The sequence below is a fragment of the Littorina saxatilis genome, linkage group LG3 (genome assembly GCF_037325665.1).
Source record: "Littorina saxatilis isolate snail1 linkage group LG3, US_GU_Lsax_2.0, whole genome shotgun sequence".
In the NCBI taxonomy this organism is placed as follows: domain Eukaryota; kingdom Metazoa; phylum Mollusca; class Gastropoda; order Littorinimorpha; family Littorinidae; genus Littorina; species Littorina saxatilis.
The window spans coordinates 44,805,084-44,826,357 of record NC_090247.1 but is presented as its reverse complement, the minus strand read 5'-3'; the positions used below and the strand labels follow the sequence as shown (position 1 = coordinate 44,826,357).

General features: G+C 42.1%; 1 protein-coding gene across 3 annotated transcripts in view; it reads left to right on the top strand.

The window, feature by feature from the left end:
• The window catches only part of LOC138962478 (uncharacterized), a 27,537-nt gene extending 6,263 nt beyond the window's left edge, over window positions 1-21,274 (top strand). For 2 of the 3 annotated variants that reach the window (XM_070334317.1, XM_070334318.1), the window contains 4 exons: window positions 845-1,293; window positions 2,342-2,550; window positions 3,318-3,476; window positions 21,032-21,274. In XM_070334317.1, the coding sequence (XP_070190418.1) occupies window positions 848-1,293; window positions 2,342-2,550; window positions 3,318-3,476; window positions 21,032-21,267 (1,050 nt within the window). In that variant the 5' untranslated portion in view covers window positions 845-847 and the 3' untranslated portion in view covers window positions 21,268-21,274. Of the gene's footprint in view, window positions 1-844; window positions 1,294-2,341; window positions 2,551-3,317; window positions 6,734-21,031 lie in introns of those variants that run through there. The other variant, XR_011454523.1, reaches the window with a different exon arrangement.

Below are 21,274 nucleotides of genomic sequence, written 5' to 3'. Positions count from 1 at the left end.
TATATGCGAATCAGGTGTGTGTGTGTGTGTGTGTGTGTGTGTGTGTGTGTGTGTGTGTGTGTGTGTGTGTGTGTGTGTGTGTGTTTGAGAGAGACGAGAGAGAGAGAGAGAGAGGCAGAGAGAATCAAGACAAAATAGAAGCAAGTTGTTAACACTTTCGCCGCTTTAGACGCCATCTTCTTCTGTTGTTTCAATGCGAACATCACCTGAGGCATTCTGATAATCATCAGTCCACGCTATCGCTCTTGATCTAAATGAGACCCGAAGGGAACTAACTCATTTTGACCTGAGTTAGGATGCACCTGAGGTTGATGGGCGAGGCAGTTGAAAGGATATCTTTCCTTGACCGGGAACTACTTTACTTTTTTCTTTGGAGGCATTGCTTTTTTACATGGGTCTGTGTTTCGATCGATATCACTTGTGTTGACAGTTTCCACAGAGGTAAACGCGCAAGCACTGATGTGTCCCGCACAGACAGTTCGCATGATTGGTTGAATACTAATGAATTACATTTTAAAAGACAATCACAGCGCGTTTCACAAACTCGCAATTAAGTTGCTTGATTGGTTGAATACTAATGAATTACATTTTAAAAGACAATCACAGCGCGTTTCACAAACTCGCAATTAAGTTGCTCGGCTTAGTGCGTGTTTTTTGCTTAGGTCTTCCCAAACACTGTACTCCAGTGAAAAGTGTGCATGGGGTGGCGCAGTGGTACGTAACCTCAGTGCACCTTTGACACAATGAAGGGAAATCCAATGGGACATTTTGAGATGTTATGCGCCAATTGGCGCAAGGTGCAATAGTAAATGAAACCCTGGTCTTACATTTCTTTTTTTACCAGATCATGGCAGAGAGATCTCTAGCTCTTCAAAAGTGTAAAACAGTTCCTGAAAGGGACAGCTTGGACAGAAGTGAATCCGATGCCAGGCAGCTGGATCTACAGCAACGAGCCCAGGACAGCCAACCTGACCCGGAGAAGCCTGGCAGGTCACCAGTGAGGAAAAACTCTCACAGACCACCAGAACATGAAGATGGGGTTTACAAGCCAGCATTGTCTTCCCAAAATTTGAAAAAGAATGTTCGAGTGGTATCAAAACCTGAAACGTCCAACACCGATCAAGAGGCAATTGCGACATCTGCTTCATCAACAGACACACAGGCTTCAGGCCACTGGCCACATGTTCCAACAGATCATGCCAACTCTGTGAGTTCTGCCACTTCTGATGACGTGTCTTCAGCTTCAAGTGCTTTGAATGGACGTCAAAATGGAATTGGAAATGTTCCTACTGCGTAAGTATGCATGTGATCACTGTAAGTGTGGCTAATGAGTTTGTACTGTATACTGTATGTGTACTATCTGTGAGTGTGTGTGTCTTCATCTTCGTCCGTTAAGCGTTCACAATCGTCATATCAATTATTCTGCTGCGTTGGGGATTTGATGTCAAAATAACAGGTTGTAGAAATGTAACCAGGTTCGAGGAACGATTTGGAAACAAAATCGATTACTGATCAGCCATTTATTGTGACCAGGTTAAAAAAAGATGGAAACTTTAATCGATGATAATTTGTTGTTTATGATTGGAATGTGTTGGAGCTGGACTCACTGGACTATCACTCACGGACACAAAGACGTACACGTCTTTCTCTCTCCAGTCCGTCAACAACAAATGTGACAACAGCAGAAGATTTAACTGGCATGGCATTCTTTATTCCTGTGTCTCTCTTCACATATTATATATATCTCCGCCACCTCCCTTGCCATCCTACCGGAGCCACAGAATACAAAGTTGACTACATCTCATCAGTTAGTGGAGCACACTACAAAGACACGTCCACACTCTTCTGCTTCTCTACAAGTTCTCTTTCGCCCTCTCACATGTACACACATCATCCCACTTTTGCTAGGGTAGCATACGTACATCCAATCATAATCCTAAGGCTGCTACTTTTCGTGTGTGTGTGCGTGTGCGTGCGTGCGTTTGTCACAATGTGTTTTAAAGCAAACTGCTGGATAGCTTTAGATTATTGACGAGATAGAAACTTGATAATGTCAAGGATCAGTCACCGGTCATTTTTACATGTTGAATGAGACAGGTGGTATTGTCTGTCGTGGATCACTGTCGTTGGTGTACACTTCATGCGTTACACCCCCATTGAAACACTTTCAGAATGTTATTGTTGAGACATTTTCATGTTTTAATTGTTATTTTTTTAATACTGTTTGTTCAATAATTGAGCCGATGTAGCAACTGCTCCTTCACTTCTACTCCTTGCTTGTACGTAGCTACTAGGCTAAGAATTGACTTGTACAGATCTTTCAAATGTTTGTTGCAAATAGGGGCCAGCCCACAGGGTGTCAGCATAAGCACATGGATGGAGCTGCGATGTACGCAACACCCGCATCTGAGAGGGGTACGAACACAGTGGTTATGCGGAATTCAAGAGTGGCCACCATCAACCAAAGGGACGTTCTACCTTGGGAACGAGAGCTTGGTGTCCAAGTACGGGATGCAGATGGCGCTGTTGATTTGGCGAGTGCAAGAAGAGGTTTGTTTTTGCTTTCTTTTTGGGATAATCAATGACTGAATGAGCCTAAGAGGGTTTGGAGGTCGTTACGTGTATCCCAGGGTCTGCAAATTTCAGCAAAACATCAAGTTTACCTAAAGCATTATGTAATTTTTTTTCTCAGCGTTCATAGGTTGTGTTGCTATTCTGTTATTAGAGTCTTCTCAACAAGATGGAACATGTTTTGAGGAATGGTAACACTTTTTTGGCGGATTGTGTTACCTGAAATAGCATTAATTTGATAACATAAAACATATGTGCTGTTCTGTTGCTGATTTCAAATACTTACAGCTTTTCAGTCCAATTTCAAGAGCATCAAGTATTTTGCATCTGTTGTATCAGTTAAACTTAGAAAGTGAATTAGAGGGGGATTGTCAATGTCAGCTTCAGATTTTGAGCTTTGTTTCTTCCTGATTGAATGTTCATTTATGAGACTTTTGGTGTGTTGTATCTGCAGTTTGATTTATACATTTCAAAATTGCAAAGCAATATGAAGTTGTTAACACTAGAAACACTTCTGTCCTTTCCATTTCCCAGTCTGATTACAGTGAGTTACTTAAAATAATCTATACAGAACAGGATGGCCGGGTTAATAGGCTAAATAGAGTCCTATAGTTTGTTTGAATAACTTTGCAATCTTAGGCCTCATGCGCGCAATTACCGGAAAAATGTCATCACACACAAAAACAAACATAATTTCATTACAATAACTGATGAGCAGTGAGTACAACTAAGCTTTCTTCTTGCAGCCAGAAGATGGAACAGCGGCTGTTTTGCTTGCCGTGAAGCAGATCCAGAGCTGACCTTGTTGCCATGCGGACACAGCATCCTCTGTCAGCGATGCTATATGGATCAGCACTTTGAACAACTCCCTGAGCTATGTCCTCTTTGTTGCAAGCAGGTTCTCGGTATGACCTTCACAGAAGGAATGCTTAATTTCCTCCTCCGTCGCTCTGCAGTGTAAAGGAGCATTGCAGAGATTCAATCTTTTAGTCAAACATGCACTCTTTGCTGCAGTCCAGACTATGGGATTGCATTTCAGCTCAGAAGTTTAAAGGTACTGAACTTGTCAAATCCAGGTGCACGGAGCCCCTGGGGCTTTTAGTCATACCTCAGGCAGCTATCCGTTAGAAGAACTACCAAGTTTCATTGACTTGCACCCAATTGAGTCAAGAACTGCAATTTTTTTACGAATGAATTTCGTACTCGGACCCGGCTGGTCTTGACCTATTTTTGGATCTAAATTTAGATCAGGTAGATCACCACATCATGCACAAAAAGACAGTCACTAGCAAACTATGTCAGACGTCATCATGAGTTTGTGTAAAACAAAATGGAGGCCGGAATCACTCAGTTGAATCAAACTCCGACCAAACACCACGTAATAACTAGGTTAATTTATGCACTCGCGTGAACAAGAAACTGTCGAGCTTCACAGATGTCGTCGTTGGGTAGTTTTGGGTTTGTTTTACTACCATAGGAGGATTTTTGAACTGTAAATGCACTCAGCTGCAACAAAAACGCAAAACGAAAAAGCTGCACTGTGCCTTTAAAAATTAAAACTTATTTGTCAATTAAACTGGGCTTAAAATTGGAATTACAGATTCAGACAAAATTGCATTGCTTTCTTTGTTATTTCTTGTATTCAAACATGTATACTTGTATATGTTGAGTTTAGATTGAATATATGCTCAAAAATCAAGAAAATCTGTTTTATGCAAATTAGGTTTAGTTTGCTTGTGTCAGCAGTCGTACTGTCTTAAATTGACTGCAGGGTTCTGGCCAGCCCATGACTTACTAATCTTGGTTACAATAAAAAATGCAATGAGTTCAGGTTCATTCTGCAAGGCCAACAGATTGACTAAATGTGTGTTGATTTCACTACACGACTTGTTTTACATCTGTGCATAAGGGCAGCTTTTCTGGTGAAGTTAACAGTTTGTTAAATCAGTTTTTCAGAGTAAAATCCATGCTCCAATTGTTTTATAACATAGTGTTTCTCATAGCAATAACAGTAGTTATCACTTTTATAAACATAATTTTGAAATGAAACAGCTGTAAGCATTCAAATCGTCTAGTGCGCGAAGTGAATGTCCAGATTGTTTCAGCTTGTAAAACTTTATTAGAATTTGCTTTTTCTTTAAACTAAAGGCATAAAACTCACAAACCCCATAGAAATGACCAAGTAAGTTTTGTATTTAGATATTGTACATATTATTGGTTGATTTTTGATTGTTAGAACAAGATGGTGATATTGATAAGATCTGTGATTACTTTTTCCTGCAGTTCTGATTTAAATTGCTGATTTTGTGTTTATTAGTCATTGTACTGTCTGTGGCTTTTTTCAGATAGTTTTAGTGAGTATTTTTGTATACTGTATTTAAATGTATTTAAATACAAGTTTGTTAAAATGTAATTGTTTCACGCTTGTTTGAAAATCTAAAGAGGTACATGTATAAGCAAATTGTACAGTGAACATGACTATAATTATCTGCATCTACCACTCTCTTTGTTGTAAAATTGTATACATGCTCTATCGATCACTACCATGACTAGTTCCCATCACTACCATGACTGATTCCTATCACTGACATGACTAGTTATCATTGACTAAATTGAAGCTTTAATGTCAACACTGGGTTCAGATACAGTGGAACCCCCCCTTTTTATGACTGCAAGAAATCTGAGAAATTGACGTCTTAAAAATTAGGAGGGATTGGGGGTGATTAATTTGCAAAAAGGTTATGAGCAGAAAGTCTAAAAAAAAAACCAAGGTCTTAAATTGGCGGAGATTTTAAAGTGGGGGTCTTAATCCACTGTAGATGCATCATTTTACTTTTGTTTTTGTTGCATTTATTCTAATGTCTTAATTCTTGGATGCCAATGGAGACTTTTCTGAATCTAGAAGTCTCAAGCACTATTCTTATGTCTAGAAAATCATCGAAGCATCAGAAAACGGCTTCCCTTCAAAACAGCATAACAAATAGCATATGTTCTTAAGGTTCTTAATGAAAAATGATACCAGCTAACTGAAAAGAGAGAGTATGTGATTAACAGAATACCCCCCGCGGGTTAGGGGGAGTCCCATATTGGTTGGGACTAGAAAGAATTTACCCGATGCTACCCAGCATGTCGTAAGAGGCGACTAACGGTTCTGTTTCTTCTCTTCTTTTGTCTTATTTCTGCCTTACCAGTCCTTTCACCTATACTTCCTTCCAAGAAAACTCTCCCTACTATTCCCTGCAGTTTTCCAATTCTTTTCTTGTTGTCTTATTTCTACCTCACCTGACTGGATCCATTACCTTTATTTCACTTACCAAAAGTCTTCTTTTCCACATCCTTATTTCTCTGCACCCCGCATGTCGTATGAGGCGACTAACGGATTCTGTTTCTCCTTTAACCCTTGTTAAGTGGTTCTTGTATAGAATATAGTCAATGTTTGTAAAGATTTTAGTCAAGCAGTATGTAAGAAATGTTTAGTCCTTTGTACTAGAAACTTGCATTCTCCCAGTAAGGTCATATATTGTACTACGTTGCAAGCCCCTGGAGCAATTTTTTGATTAGTGCTTTTGTGAACAAGAAACACTTAACAAGTGGCTCTATCCCATCTCCCCCCTTTCCCCTATCCCATCTCCCCCTTTCCCTCGTCGCGATATAACCTTCGTGGTTGAAAACGACGTTAAACACCAAATAAAGAAAGAAAAATAATTAACAGAATGACTTAAATCCGTCTCTTTTCTGTGCATAATCTTTCATCATTCTGTTTTGTGTTCTTTTGAAATACTGTGCTTTTGTTTTCTTCTGCTAAGTAAACATGCATGTATTTGGACCAGTGCATTTCCATGCACATTTTCAGTGTGTTTCTTAACAGGCAGTAAGTAGCATTGCCTTCAGAAACTGACTATAAGGGGAATAAAGAGAGCTAGTCTGTTGTTTAGAAATGTGTAAATTGTATGTTTTTAAAGAAGCATGAATTTAGTAAAATACATCTTTTTCTCCTTATTTTTCCTTTCCTTTTTGTAGTGGGAGATAAGGGGGTATAGGAGAGTGCATTCATGCTTTTTACATTTAGTCAAGTTTTGACTAAATGTTTTAACGTAGAGGGGGGAATCGAGATGAGGGTGTGGTGTGTGTGTGTGTGTGTGTGTCTGTCTGTCTGTCTGTGTGTTTCTGTATGTGTATGTGTGTCTGTGTGTCTGTCTGTCTGTCTGTGTGTGTGTGTAGAGCGATTCAGACTAAACTACTGGGCCGATCTTTATGAAATTTTCCCGCAGTGGGGCACTGCGGTTATGAAATTAAAGGCCCCTCCTGTTTTTGGAACCGCAGGAGCTTTCTAGTTTGCTGTTAGGTAGATTTTTGGTTCCTCTTTCCTGTCATGCTCTCTTTTTCTTCATGAATTCTTTTCTTTTTTCTGCCTTCTTGCTCATTCACCTGTATTTTTTCCAAAAATCTCTTCTCTTGCCGCTTGTCTCGCGATTCATGTATAGTTTAATCTGTTAGTGTTCTGATGTAAGTCCAGCAGTAGATAGGTTAAGCCTATTTTAACATACTGGAAACTGGTAATCTTCCAGTAGGTATTAATTTAGTTTTACTAAAGCCTGCTGGGACACAAGTAATGGGTTAGTGCATTTGTAAACAGGAATCGCTTGACAAGTGGCCCCCTTCATCCCCCCCTTCCTCGTCCTGATATGGCTCTGCGTAGTCGGCCAGCTGGACGTTAAGCAACAAATAAACAAACAAACAAAATTTATGAAATTTGACATGAGAGTTCCTGGGTATGATATCCCCGGACTTTGTTTTTCATTTTTTCGATAAATGTCTTTGATGACGTCATATCTGGCTTTTTGTAAAAGTTGAGGCGGCACTGTCACACCCTCATTTTTCAATCAAATTGATTGAAATTTTGGCCAAGCAATATTCGACAAAGGCCGGACTTCGGTATTGCATTTCAGCTTGGTGGCTTAAAAATTAATTAATGACTTTGGTCATTAAAAATCTGAAAATTGTAAAAAAAAAATTTTTTTTATAAAACGATCTAAATTTACATCCATCTTATTTTTTATCATGTTCTGATTCCAAAAACATATAAATATGTTATATTTGGATTAAAAACAAGCTCTGAAAATTAAAAATATAAAAATTATGATCAAAATAAAATTTCCGAAATTGATTTAAAAACAATTTCATCTTATTCCTTGTCGGTTCCTGATTCCAAAAACATATAGATATGATATGTTTGGATTAAAAACACACCCAGAAACTTAAAACGAAGAGAGGTACAGTAAAGCGTGCTATGAAGCACAGTGCAACCGCTGCCGCGCCAAACAGGCTCGTCACTTTCACTGCCTTTTGCACTAGCGGCGAACTACGTTCAGTTTCATTCTGTGAGTTCCACAGCTTGACTAAATGTAGTAATTTCGCCTTACGCGACTTGTTATTGATTGTTTTCTTGTGTATGTTTTACAAGAAGACAGAAAGCTTGCTTGATGCTTGTTCCTACTTTTTTATTTTTTTTATAAAAAAAAAATGCATTCAAAAAAACATTAAGTACTGGTCGTAAACAGAGATAGGTATATGCATGCAACTTTGATATTGAAGTGTGTGGTGATTTAAGAATGCTGTTTGTGTGTATCCAAGTTATAGCATACAGTGGAACCCCTCTTTTAAGACACTAGTTTTTCACATTTTCCTGTTGTAAGATTTGTTGTAGGTCTTAAAACGGGGGTTCCACTTTAAAAGACAGACTCAGAGCGACCAGCCAGTGAGGCAGGATCCAGTGAGCACTGCATTCCTAAGGGGCCTTTGACCGGAGCATTAAACACTGTACTACACATAACACAGTCAGTGGTTGGTCATTTTGTGTCTAATTTGTACATAGATACAGTTTATCCTGTTTTGGCTGTTAACATTTTCCAGTGGGTTTTCTGGGTGGGTGGTTTTTTTAATACATTTTAGAGTATTATCTAACACCATTTTACTTCGTAAGAAAAGTTTGCATTGTATGATTTTAATTTTTTTTTTATCAATCTTAATGTTAGCTGATCAAAGTGGTTTTTTTAGTTAGCGTTGATTAAAATATATTGAACACTGCATGAAGTGGTAAAAAGAGTGGTTTGTTTTAGCTTGCTTAGAGTGAAAACAGTGAACTATAGCTTGCTTTACTTGACCTCATAGTGTTAGAAAAATTGTTTAATGACAACAACAGTTAGAAATGTGCCATATTTTTTGACAATCGTTACGGACTTGTGCAATACATTTTGTTACAATGAGGTAGAAAATGAAGTTGCGCACCATTGAATGTGGTGTTTGCGTTGATTGTTGGTGTTCGTATTGAATAGGATTGATCATAACTCTCAAAATGTAGTCTGTCTGCCTATAAAACATTTTGCATGCGCAAGGTAGCACATTGTTAAGAAATGTAGGTGTTTAATGGAGAGGGGGGTCTAGAGGTCAGTATTGTGACACTGTGAAAAAAACTTATGAGTAAATGAGGTCTTATTGTAGGGGGAATCTTCGAATTGAGGTTCCATTGTATTAACATAATCAGGTGCTGATTTACCTAATAGCTGTCTCTTGAATTTTAATAAAAGATAGCCATCTTGCCAACCTGGATACATGTATGCATTTTCAAATTATCCTGCTTCCATCATCAAAGTGCTCAGCTTACTTTTTCCAGCTGTTTGTTTATTGCAATATATATTTTGTATATTGTGCCACAGTGTCTTGTTCACATTTTGCAGGCTTGCCTTATTGGAAGCTGATAAACTGAATTATAGGATTTGGACTTTATATAAGAATCAAAACTTTGCATTTTGTCAAGACAAGGCATTTTTTAGCCTTTTTTTTCAGCCGATTTAGAGCGTTGCATCAGAAACATTCTTAAGGTCTGTTTTTACATTTAGTCAAGTTTTGACTAAATGTTTTAACATAGATGGGGAGAATCGAGACGAGGGTGGTGGTGTATGTGTGTGTGTGTGTGTGTGTGTGTGTGTGTGTGTGTGTAGAGCGATTCAGAGAAAACTACTGGACTAATCTTTATGAAATTTCACATGAGAGTTCGTGGGTACAATATCCCCAGATGTTTTTTTTCCATTTTTTCGATTAATGTTCTTGATGATGTCATATCCGGCTTTTTGTGAAAGTTGACCCAGCACTGTCACGCCCTCATTTTTGAACCAAACTGGTTGACATTTTGGTGAAGTAATCTGCGACGAAGCCCGGACTATGATATTGCATTTCAGCTTGGGGGGTTAAAAACTAGTTCATTAGTTTGCTCATTAAAGTTGTCATTAAAATCGAATTTTCACTAACAGATTTAAAAATGGTTGCATCGTATTCCTCAATTTCTCCTGAATTCAAAAATATATGCATATGTCTTGTTTACTCTAAAACCTGTGTTCAGAATGACAGAAAATAGGTTAAGTAAGTACTGCGTTTCCACGCTACCCGGAGACGAGCATGACCGTCTCTATTTTGGGGTGTGGTTAGTCGAGACTATCTTAAAGGTACTGAACTTGTCAAATCCAGGTGCACGGAGCCCCTGGGGCTTTTAGTCATACCTCAGGCAGCTATCCGTTAGAAGAACTACCAAGTTTCATTGACTTGCACCCAAAGAGTCAAGAACTGCGATTTTTTTACGAATTAATTTCGTACTCGGACCCGGCTGGTCTTGACCTATTTTTGGATCTAAATTTAGATTAGGTAGATCACCACATCATGCACAAAAAGACACGTCACTAGCAAACTATGTCAGACATCATCATGAGTTTGTGTAAAACAAAATGGAGCCCGGAATCACTCAGTTGAATCGAACTCCGACCAAACACCACGTAATAACTAGGTTAATTTATGCACTCGCGTGAACAAGAAACTGTCGAGCTTCACAGATGTCGTCGTTGGGTAGTTTTGGGTTTGTTTTACTACCATAGGAGGATTTTTGAACTGTAAATGCACTCAGCTGCAACAAAAACGCAAAACGAAGGCTGTGAGCTGCACTGTGCCTTTAAAATAAATAGTCTCGGGGATGACTGTTTATTGTCTTTATCTGTTACTTTGATGCCAACAGCTTGACTAAATGTTTTCATATCGCTTCACGCGACTTGTTTTCCGTACAAAAGACTGGGAGATTGCAAGATTTGATTTGATGCTTTCAATGTGTCATGTTTTACGGAAAGTCGGAAAATAGAGAACTAGTACTCAGTATAGAGACAAAGTGTTGCTCGCCTTGCGAGCCCGAGAAAAATGCCCCTCTTTCTTTTTGCTGCGCGGCCCGCAGAACCCCTCCGCATGGTGGTGCTCCCAGACACCTCGTACGTAGGGTGTGCTGATCGTGTTTAAAACTGCAAAAAGGTTGTCGATGTAGATGAAGATGTGGACAATTAGTTGTGGTTTTTTTCTCCAAATAATTGGCTTTTTATATGTATCTGTGAACATATATATTATATGCAATAATATTTGAGAACTTAAATAAACTTGAGTTCTTTGCTTCTAACTGTGATATGTGAGACATCTGTGTGTGTGTGTGTGTGTGTGTGTGCAAGCATGCAGACACACAGTTCTCAAATGCATTTTTCAAACAGAGTGACTTTATTTCAATTCTTTTTCCTAGCCTGGTATCCCAGAAGACAGCAATAACAAACACAAGGTATTTTTATGTAAGAGTAAATGGAATAAAACCGCATTTAAAAAAAATTGACAAACTGAAAGAGGGTATGTACATGTACATGTACTAGCACCCAGCTCTTGGTTACCTTTTCTAATTGGTCACTTTACTTCTACACAACACCCCGGCACTGCATTACTCACCATTGTGATGTCACAGAGGACCCACAGTTAGGAAAACCCATTGTAATAATGGGGCTTCGACACAAGTAAAATTGGAACATTAATTGCGCTCATATGGATTTTTTTCAAATTCAACCGTTGTTTGGACGGAGGTATGCGTTCAACTAATCTGATCTGCGCGACAAAAAGTGTACGGCTGCATCACTGGCATAGCAGTACTTACTTACTTAGGCCCTTTGCCCCCAGCGGAGCATAGGCCATTGACGACATTTCTCCATCGCACCCCGCTGTTCTGGGCTGTTCTTTCCGCTTCTGCCCAGCTGTTGCCTTGCCTCTTCAGTTCTGCCTCTGTGTCACGCCTCCAGCTGTTTCTCGGCCTCCCTCTCTTTCTTTTCCCCTGCGGGTTCCAAGTGAGAGCCTGGCGGGTGATGCTGGATGTTGGTTTCCTGAGGGTGTGTCCAATCCAGCCCCATTTTCTCCGCCTCAGAATCTGGCTGTTAACCGGCTCTTGGCCCGCCCTTTGCCACAGCTCTTCGTTGCAGATCTTTTCTGTCCATCTGATCTTGAAGATGCGCCTCAGACAGGTGTTGATGAACGTCTGAATCTTCTGCTGTGTCACCTTGGTCATTCTCCACGTCTCAGAGCCGTAGAGTAGAACCGATTTGATATTGGAGTTGAAGATGCGCAGCTTGGTGGTTATGCTGATCTCTCTAGAGGCCCAGATGTTTTTCAACATGATGAAGGCTGCACGTGCCTTCCCAGTCCTGGCGGCGACGTCTCTGTCAGTGCCCCCTTGCCTATATCGATCACACTTCCCAGGTATACAAAAGATTCGACCTCTCGGATTGGCTCTCCACCTACTGTAACTGGCGTGTTGGCAGTGGTATTGATCTTCAGGAGTTCTGTTTTCCTCTTGTTGATCCTAAGCCCTGTCTTGGTTGATGTTGCTGCCAGGCGAGTGGTCTTGTCTTGCATCTGGTTGAAGTTGTGTGAGAGGAGCGCCAGGTCGTCAGCGAAGTCGAGGTCGCCCAGTTGTGTCCAGAGTGTCCACTGTATACCGTTGTTCCTGCCTGCTGTGGTGGTGTACTGGAACGTATTAAGATGTCAATGAGCAACAGTCTTCAGGAGCTCATTGTGTTTGCCAGAATGGTGTTTATACCTCCCTGGAATGTGGAAGTTTGTGTCTGCATGAGATGGCACTTATATTACGTATGTGGGTCCTTCCACAAAGCTGTGTACCAAAAGCGTGACATGCTTCGTGAAAATTGAAAGTGTCTGAATAGGTTGTTTTTACGGTTTATGTAAAAGATATAGACATATGTCACGTTGCCATGCCAAACAAAAGATACGTTTATGCTTTAGTCAGAAAGTTGTGTAACATCACACATGTTTAACGTAACATGGGATCCAAACACACAAAACAGATAACAAAAAGCCATAGTATATAGTAACAAGTTTTATTTGCTTCACATTTAGAGCTTATTCCGAACAAAATGCAGTCAGGAAAAACAAATTGAACTAGTTATAGGTAACAAAAACGTATTTTTTGGTTGTGTCAACCAACAAACAAACATCGTCTGTGTGAAGTAAGAAACAAATCCATTCGTGTGAGTCAATAAATAACACTGAGTCAACATGTAGCAACAAGATGTACACTGAATGCCCAGAATCAGGTTATCACAGAGACAAGTAACGCTAGGTTAGCCGAAACCCGAAAGTTGAGACGGTGAGCGCGTGTCTCCGCGAATACCGTTTTGTCTATTTTTGTGCACATTTTTAAAGCAAACATGACATATCTATATCTATTTTATTCGGGAACTGATCAAGAATGCAAAGAAATCATGTTTGGAATTGTCATTACAATTTTCTTAGTTGGGAAGAAATTCAGCCTCAGAAATTATTTGCCCAAAATGTCTATAAATTTAGTGTTAAGGCGATGTGTGGCACTAAAATTAAACTTGGAGAATAGTTTTCTTGGTAGTCATTGAAGTGACATAACAATAAATGAAAAATGTGTAAATATTAATTGACACAGATTACCGTTGCTATGGAAACAGCCGCCATATTGGATTTCTAGGAAACGGTTATACAGCGACATCATACATCAGAAATGCATAATATTTGGCACACAAATACATATGACTTTTATCTACAATCATATAGAACGATATTTTTACTAAAGACTATGTACAGTTGAATTTATATCAAATTTTGTAATAAGGATTAACGAATTTTTAACCGCATATTCATTAATCTTGACCTTGTGTGCTGGTGGAGATGCGACCTTGCGGGCTTGCGGAGATGCGAACTTGCGTGATAGTGGAGGTGCGACCTTGCGAGCTGGTGGAGATGCGACCTGCCGTGCTGGTGGAGATGCAACCTGGCGTTCTGGTGGAGATGCGACCTTGCATGCTGCATGAGATGCGACCTTGCGAGCTGGTGGCAATGCGACATGGCGTGCTGCATGAGATGCGACCTTGCGTGCTTGTGGACGACCTGGCGTGCTGGTGCAGATGCAACCTTGCGGGCTGGTGGAGATGCAAACTTGCGTGGTAGTGGAGGTGCGACCTTGCGAGCTGGTGTAGATGCGACCTGCCGTGCTGGTGGAGGTGCGACCTTGCGAGCTGGTGGAGATGCGACCTTGCATGCTGCGTGAGATGCGACCTTGCGAGCTGGTGGAGATGCGACCTGGCGTGCTGCATGAGATGCGACCTTGCGTGCTGGTGGAGATGAGACCTTGCGAGCTGGTGGAGATGCAACCTGCCGTGCTGGTGGAGATGCGACCTGGCGTGCTGCATGAGATGCGACCTGCCGTGCTGATGGAGATGCGACCTGGCGTGCTGGTGGATATGTGACCCGGCGTGCTGCCTGAGATGCGACCTTGCGTGCTGGTGGAGGTGCGAACTTGCGTGCTGGTGGAGGTGCGACCTGCCGAGCTGGTGGAGATGCGACCTTGCGTGCTGGTAGAGATGGGACCTTGCTTGCTGCTTGAGATGCGACCTGGTGTGCTGGTGGAGGTGCGACCTGGCGTGCTGCATGAGATGCGACCTTGCGTGCTGCAGAAGGTGCGACCTTACGTGCTGGTTGAGGTGCGGCCTGACGTGCTGGAGGAGGTGCAACCTGGCGTGCTGGTGGAGGTGCGACCTGGTGTGCGGGGTCACGGGCTCGACGTGGCACGGCTCCTGTTACCGGTGTCAGTGTTTGCCTCTCCCAGGAACCAACGGTAGCCAGCTCTGAGCAGACTCCAACACCATTTCTGCATGGCAGGCAGGAGCAGGACAGCTTGCGGGTCAAAAGTACATTTTGCTGGATACATTTGACTGCGTACAGACTGCGTATCCGTTTTAGAGTGTTTACGGCCCGGTTTCGTTCCCTGTCAATGTCTTCGTCAGGCACGAAGAAGAATGACCTCACTTTGTGCGTGCAGTCTCCCGCTGGCTGTTTGTTCAAATTTGAGAAAACACAAAAATCGAAAAGATCTTGCGCAGAGGCAATGACTGCTCCTCCATTCTTGACAGCTCGGGCCGCTCCGCTCTTCACCACTGCGCTTTCGCCATCTGACGGCCCCTTCCCATGCCTCGATCCAAAGAAGTGCCTCTCCAGTGGACATCCATAGTCTGTCAAGGCACAGGAAATGTCCGAGAGAGGTCCCTTGGATTTATATTGGACCGCACATCCGTCGGTCCACTGGACGATGTTGTTTACGTCCAGTCCTCGGACGGTGCGCAGGTGGTCCACTCCCAGCATAGTGAAGGCATGCACGGCATTAAAATCATGCACCTTGTCACTGCTGATGAAAACCAGTGACTCCGTCACTCTTCCAGAGCACAACCGACAGGCATAGTACGTGACTGTCGGATGAACTGTCACCTGCTCATGGTGCCAATGTGCAGCTTGCACTTCATTTTGAAATGAGCAGGTGAAGTTCTCCGCGAAGTCAAGTACCATGACTATAGTGCCTCGTGGAAAAGGGGACAGATTTCTGATGATTTCAAACTGCAAGTACTGCCAGTCAGCCCTGAAAAAAATAACAATTGTCATCTTTAATCAGCCAAAATCCGACATTCTTATCACACCATAAGAACATCTTGCAAACTTAGTAACCAAAAGCAGAGGGGAAGTAAGGGTCGGTACGCACCATGCGCACAACAGGCGCATTACATCTGAAAATATCTCTGTTCGAATTCATTTCAGTCAGTCGAAAAGCGCATTGAAAGTTTGTTCTGCTGCTTAGCAAGTGTCTCTGCCATCAAAACACACACACACACACACACACACACACACACACACACACACACACACACACTTACACACCTGAATAGATGTGATCCAAGGAAGACCACCTCTGCTTTCAGCTCCGAGTGTAGGTCGGCAACCGAGCCCTGCTTGCGCACCAGTATCTTCTTGGAAACCTGAAATGTAACGTTTGAATAGACACATGATATGAATCCTCGCACAAACCACAACATAATGTACACGGCTCGGGCATTTAAGCATGTGTAAAGAAGCAGTAGCCGTCTCACGACAGATACAGTGTGTAAAATATGCGCATGAATAGTAAAGCGCAAAGAGAAACACAATGCAGTTAGAGCATGTGTAGGCTTCTAAGGCAAATGAAGCGGACTTGTATTCGTTTCTTTTACACGCAGTCAAATGTATCCGTTCAGTATGTGCAAAGTCTAAACGTGCATGCTTGACTTACACTCTTTCCATTGACGATGACAGGAGCGGATTCCCATCTTCTCCATGTTGCCCCTCCTTGGTGAAGGTGCAGAGGCTGCAGGTGCCTGTCGAACTTGGCAGGGCCACACGCTCCGCATCTGCCATACGCGCAGTTGAAGTGCCACCTTCCCTCTTGGCGTCCACAGGTGACCAGGTCTACAGCGTGGTAGATGTGTCGGATCCTGCAGGTGTTGTTCCGCCTGGCTGCCAGCAAGTTCACAGCTTTAATCTTTAAATTCACGTTTTCGCAGTACTCGCAAAGGCATTGTCGTAAAGAGTTGTGGCGGGCAGGGCGGATATGCGCTGGGCGGCATTTCGCAAAGTGAGCAAGACTCACCTGCACCCCGTACACCTCTTGAAACACGGTGTGGAGGTCTGTCAGGGGTTTTGTCAGAACACATGTCGCCACACCGGTCTTCTTTGAAACATGTTTTTTGGTCGGCAGGGGTGTTGCTGATGAGGCAAAAAATGTGGAAATGTCAGCTTCACGTTTGATTTCTCTGGGCTTCATTTTCTTCTCCCCTTTTACTGTGTTCCGATGGACACCAAGGGCCATGCTCTGGGTTCTTATTGTTCTGTGAGCTCCACGGCAGACTGACAGCAGGATCCGTCTGGATTCATTCGCCGACTTAGACCGGGCAGTCTTCAGACGGGCAAGCTCCTTTAACACACTGTTGCCAATAATGCATGCTTCTTTTGAAGAATGCGCAGTCTGAAAGAGAGCTTTCGTCCGAGGTGACGACTTTTCCTGAAGGTCGGTAACAACTTGGACAAACTTACGAGGACTTCTACAAATGGCTGCCTTTGCCCGGGACAGGGCTTTCCTCCTTGCTTGGGGGGTCTGACGCAGCGGCTCTGAAGAAAGTTCCTCTTTAGGGTAATTTGCCGTTGTCTGTTTTGCCTCGAGCAGTTTCTTCGCCTGGTACCGTTGCCGCCGTCTTTCGTTAATTCGTCTTCTTTTCTGGGGAGTGATCTGTTCTGCCTGTATTCTTTTCACCTGTCTCCACTTTGCTCTCTGTTCCTCTCGCAATGCTCGCGTGTCTCTAGCAGGTGCCCCTTCAGCTATTCTCTTCGCTCGCATCTTCGCTCGTATCTTCTGCATTCGTATGCGTGTTTGTTCACGGACCCTGGCTTTACAATCTTCTGCAAAAGCAGCCCTGTGAATCTTTTGATATTCTGTGGCTTTTACCTTGTATATGCTATATTTCTCAGGGTCTCCTTTCAATTTTTCTTTGAAATCCATACTTTTCTTCCTCTTTTTTGTTGGTGGTGTCAACTCTGGAAGGAGCTTCTCTGTTGATCGCTTAATCCTAGCATTTTGCCGACTTGACATACTGCTGAATCGATGTTCTCAGAAAACACCTGTTAGAAAACCAACAAAGATAAAACTTACATTCTGATTGAGCAGATTCTCTCATCAAACATCTTACGCTATTCTATAGACGATCTAATCCGGCATGATAAGAAACAAAATCCGCATGAAATCCGACAGAATTTAATTAAAACAATCAATATATACTTAATTAACCCATATTATTATAACCATCAAGTAAAAACATTTTGTTAACAAATAATCTTACCTATTCTTTGAAAGTGAAGAGCTGTACACTGTTGCGGTTTCTCCTCTTGAGCAGGATGACGGAGCAGCCGACAAATCGCAAATTTTCGCGCCGCGTCGCACTTGACGTCAGCATGTGCTGTGACGATTCGATTGGTCCGTGACTTGGCGTCATCAACCGGCTTGTGAATGACTGTGTTATGAATGGAATTCTTTTGGTTTTGGTGACGTCGTCATTGATGCGACTCGAAATTCGGTTAGATTTAGGTGCGTTGTTTTTAAACACAAGGCAGATCAAGACACTAAACGATTTTGATTATTAATGATTTGCTGTGTCTTCGAGATACGTCGGACACACAGTGTTCCTCTCTTAAACACGTTGGTATTGTATTGTGTTATATCTGAATCATGGAATGACTCAGAAACAGAACAATACACAAACTATCCACCCAACAGACACAATTATTTTTACCTCAAAAACTTTATTTTTCTGCTAATTCGCTTCATTTTTGCGACCATATTTTTGTGATCATGCTTCGAAAAAGTCAATGTAATGTATGGGTTTTCAAAGCGTATATGCCCAAAACAATGAACTGCTAATTTCAAAGCTGCATGGCAAAGATTATAGACAACATGGGCAACTGTTTAGAGCTAGTTGACCAATTGCGCCTTCTTGTTATATTTGATCGATAATTCAATCCGTTCTTAGTGGTCCTGTCAGAGACATTATTCATCCTATACCATAAATCTAAGTGTGATTGGCAAGAACAATCGCACACTTTCTAACAAAGAATGCTCTTTGAGGAGTTGGGGAGGGTAAATGCTGTAAGGTAGTGAAATTAATTTGATATCCGATGCTAAATTCGGCTGCTTGGTTCGCCCAGTCAAGTCTTTCTGGATATATAAGCTAAGTATCACCAGGCAGTTTGAAGGAACTGCTCTTTTTTGTATCCCCACTAACAAGGAAATCAGCTTCACAAACGCAGAATTTCTTTCTCTATATTTCGCAACAGCATTTAATCTGATTTTCTTCGATTTATCGTTTTTCGAAAGAAAATATAGTCGAGTTTGTTCCAATTTTGATGAAAATTCAACGGTTTTTTACCTAAACTCTTACAACTTGAACAGGACTAGACTATAAAGAATAGCCTAAGACTTGACAAAGACACACCGAGCACGTCTATCACAAAATAAAACATTGAAATGTCGAACTTTAAAAAAAAAATTACATTAAGAGCGAAGAGTCGCAAAATAGGTTGCCTACGTAACATTCGTCCCTCGTTGGAAACGACTCATAAAACGCTCCACGTCTGCTGCGTTCCAAAAATGAATGGATTTTTTTTTATGGAAAAACCTTTTGGCGATGTTGAAGAACATTACATGCGAAAGAAACACCAAGTTTGATGCGTTGACAAGTGACAAATATCATTTTTAACGATCCAGCTTCACCAGAACAAATAGAAACGAAGTTTAGTGGCGACACGCGAAAGGCAAAATCACATTCAAATCGGATCAAATTGACACGGCGCACATTTTAACACGTTCACTACACATCAGTTGTGCCTGATAATACACACAGTCGCATATTCGTGCGTGCAGAAGTTATAGACATGTTCACGTAGTTCGCGGTTGGTTTTGAAAACCAAATGTTACGTAGGCAACCGTTATTTCTTAACGATCCAAATGCACACTGTAAACATATGTAGAGGAAAACAGCTAAGTGCATATGTAACACTAGCACAAAAGACAACGAAGATGTATATCGGGGGGTTCATGGTCGCATTTTATTGGCAGCCACACGGATACTTAAAAACAAGATGTAAGCAATGTCACAAAAAAACCCGCCATTTTGACGTCATTTTCTGTGTTTGCTTTCATATAAAACACTAACCAACATAGCGATCTTCTTGATTTTCTTATCGTTATCTCTTTGGTCAATTTGCAGTCTGTTGATATCCTTATATTATTCGAGAAGCAAGAAAAACATTCCGAAATCTTACTCTAAAGTCATAACCCTCTTGTGGTACACAGCTTTGTGGAAGGACCCATGTATGTACTTCTTGAGCTGCATGGATGTCTTATGTTTGGGAGATATCCATTCACAATGCTCTTGCCAGAGAATGGGATGGGACGTCCCACTCACTGATTTGCGCTGAGCCTTGGTATTAATTGAGTCTGGCAAGCTTGCACCTGTGAAGTGCGGGTCTTGAATGGAGAACTTTTTATTTTAATTGGTTTTCGACTCTGATTTTTCTTAGTTTCTGATATCATTTCTAAAGTGTCGTGAGAGTTTCAGAGCGGCTTCGCGCATATAGAGAGCTAATGGCTCGGTCCACATTCTTTTCCAGGGTCAGTAATTCCAGGAATTCTTGCGTCAGCTCCTCCTCGTCCGACTCAGAAACTTCGGCATTAGCCGCGTGCAAGCGGTCAGGCCTGTTTTGGACATCCACAGACTCGGGGTCAAAGGTGGCAGCTGTTTTGTTGGAGAACTCCCCCGTGACATAGTCGTAAATGCCCGTCACAACGCCAGTACCACAGCTAACGGGTCCAGTTGTGACAGCGGCATTGTGACAGTTGTCTCCAGTGACACACTCGTCACTCCAAGCACTGGAGTCTTTAGAGGACACGAGTCCAACATCGTGTGGGAGGCTGCCACTGTCCAGAGAAGGATCGAGGTCTGATGACGGCTCTCCGGGGAACTTGTCGTTCAGGGTGTCGTAGAGGTGCTGGGTGATGACGGGCCTGGCGTTGAACCAGACAGACACACAGCCGGGCTAGAGCTGACCTGTCAATACAGTACAGCACGTAGCTCAGGCGCCACATGCGAGACTCTAGCACGTCCAATACGGTCCGCACCGTCTTCAGGTGGTGAGGGAAAGACGCTCCGAACACAAATGTGACCAGCTGTGACATCTTGCTCTCCTTGTCACATTCTGAGCATGTTGTTTTTGTTTTGTCCATAAGATCAGGGAGCCCTTTGCTCATCGCTTTGTCTGTTGTGTTGTCAGCAATATCTGACATGTTAACGCTTTCTGCTTCGTCCTCAAAATCACTCTGCAGTGTAGAACGGGAAAAAGAAGCCTTGGTCTGTGAAAATGCATTGCCTGAGAACTTTGCGCAGCTCTTAGATTGACAGAGCTTTCTTGTAATAGTGATGCAAGACTGGGATGCTGACTCGGTAGATGCTGGGTCGGTTTCTCGCGCAGAAAGCAAACAATTCACAATATCAGAATTAGTTTTAAATGTGTCAGTTTTGTTTCGTAAGTCATGGGCTTTAGTTGATGGACTGCGTTTCATTTTGACTGAATGCATGGACGATTTGACATTCTTGCAAAGTGAAGAACTTTGGGAATCAGAGGAATGGCTTGGTGAGTTGTCTCTGTATGGATTTGTGTGCAGAAGAACTTGCTGACCTCGGTGATCGCCTGGCCGTTCTCTCCATCTTCTTTTGCTGTCGTTTGAGTAGTCCTTCTTGGCCACTGAAGCTGCTGTCATTTGTTGTGTTCGTAGCACCAGGCATGTCTTGTAGTTACACGCCTTCCGCTTTTCTGACTGGTGATGGATTTTCCGTTGTCTTCTTGTTCCTCTTCCGTCGAGGCTTGAGGAGAAGATGTGATGAAGTTTTCCTGTGTTAGTGTGTTA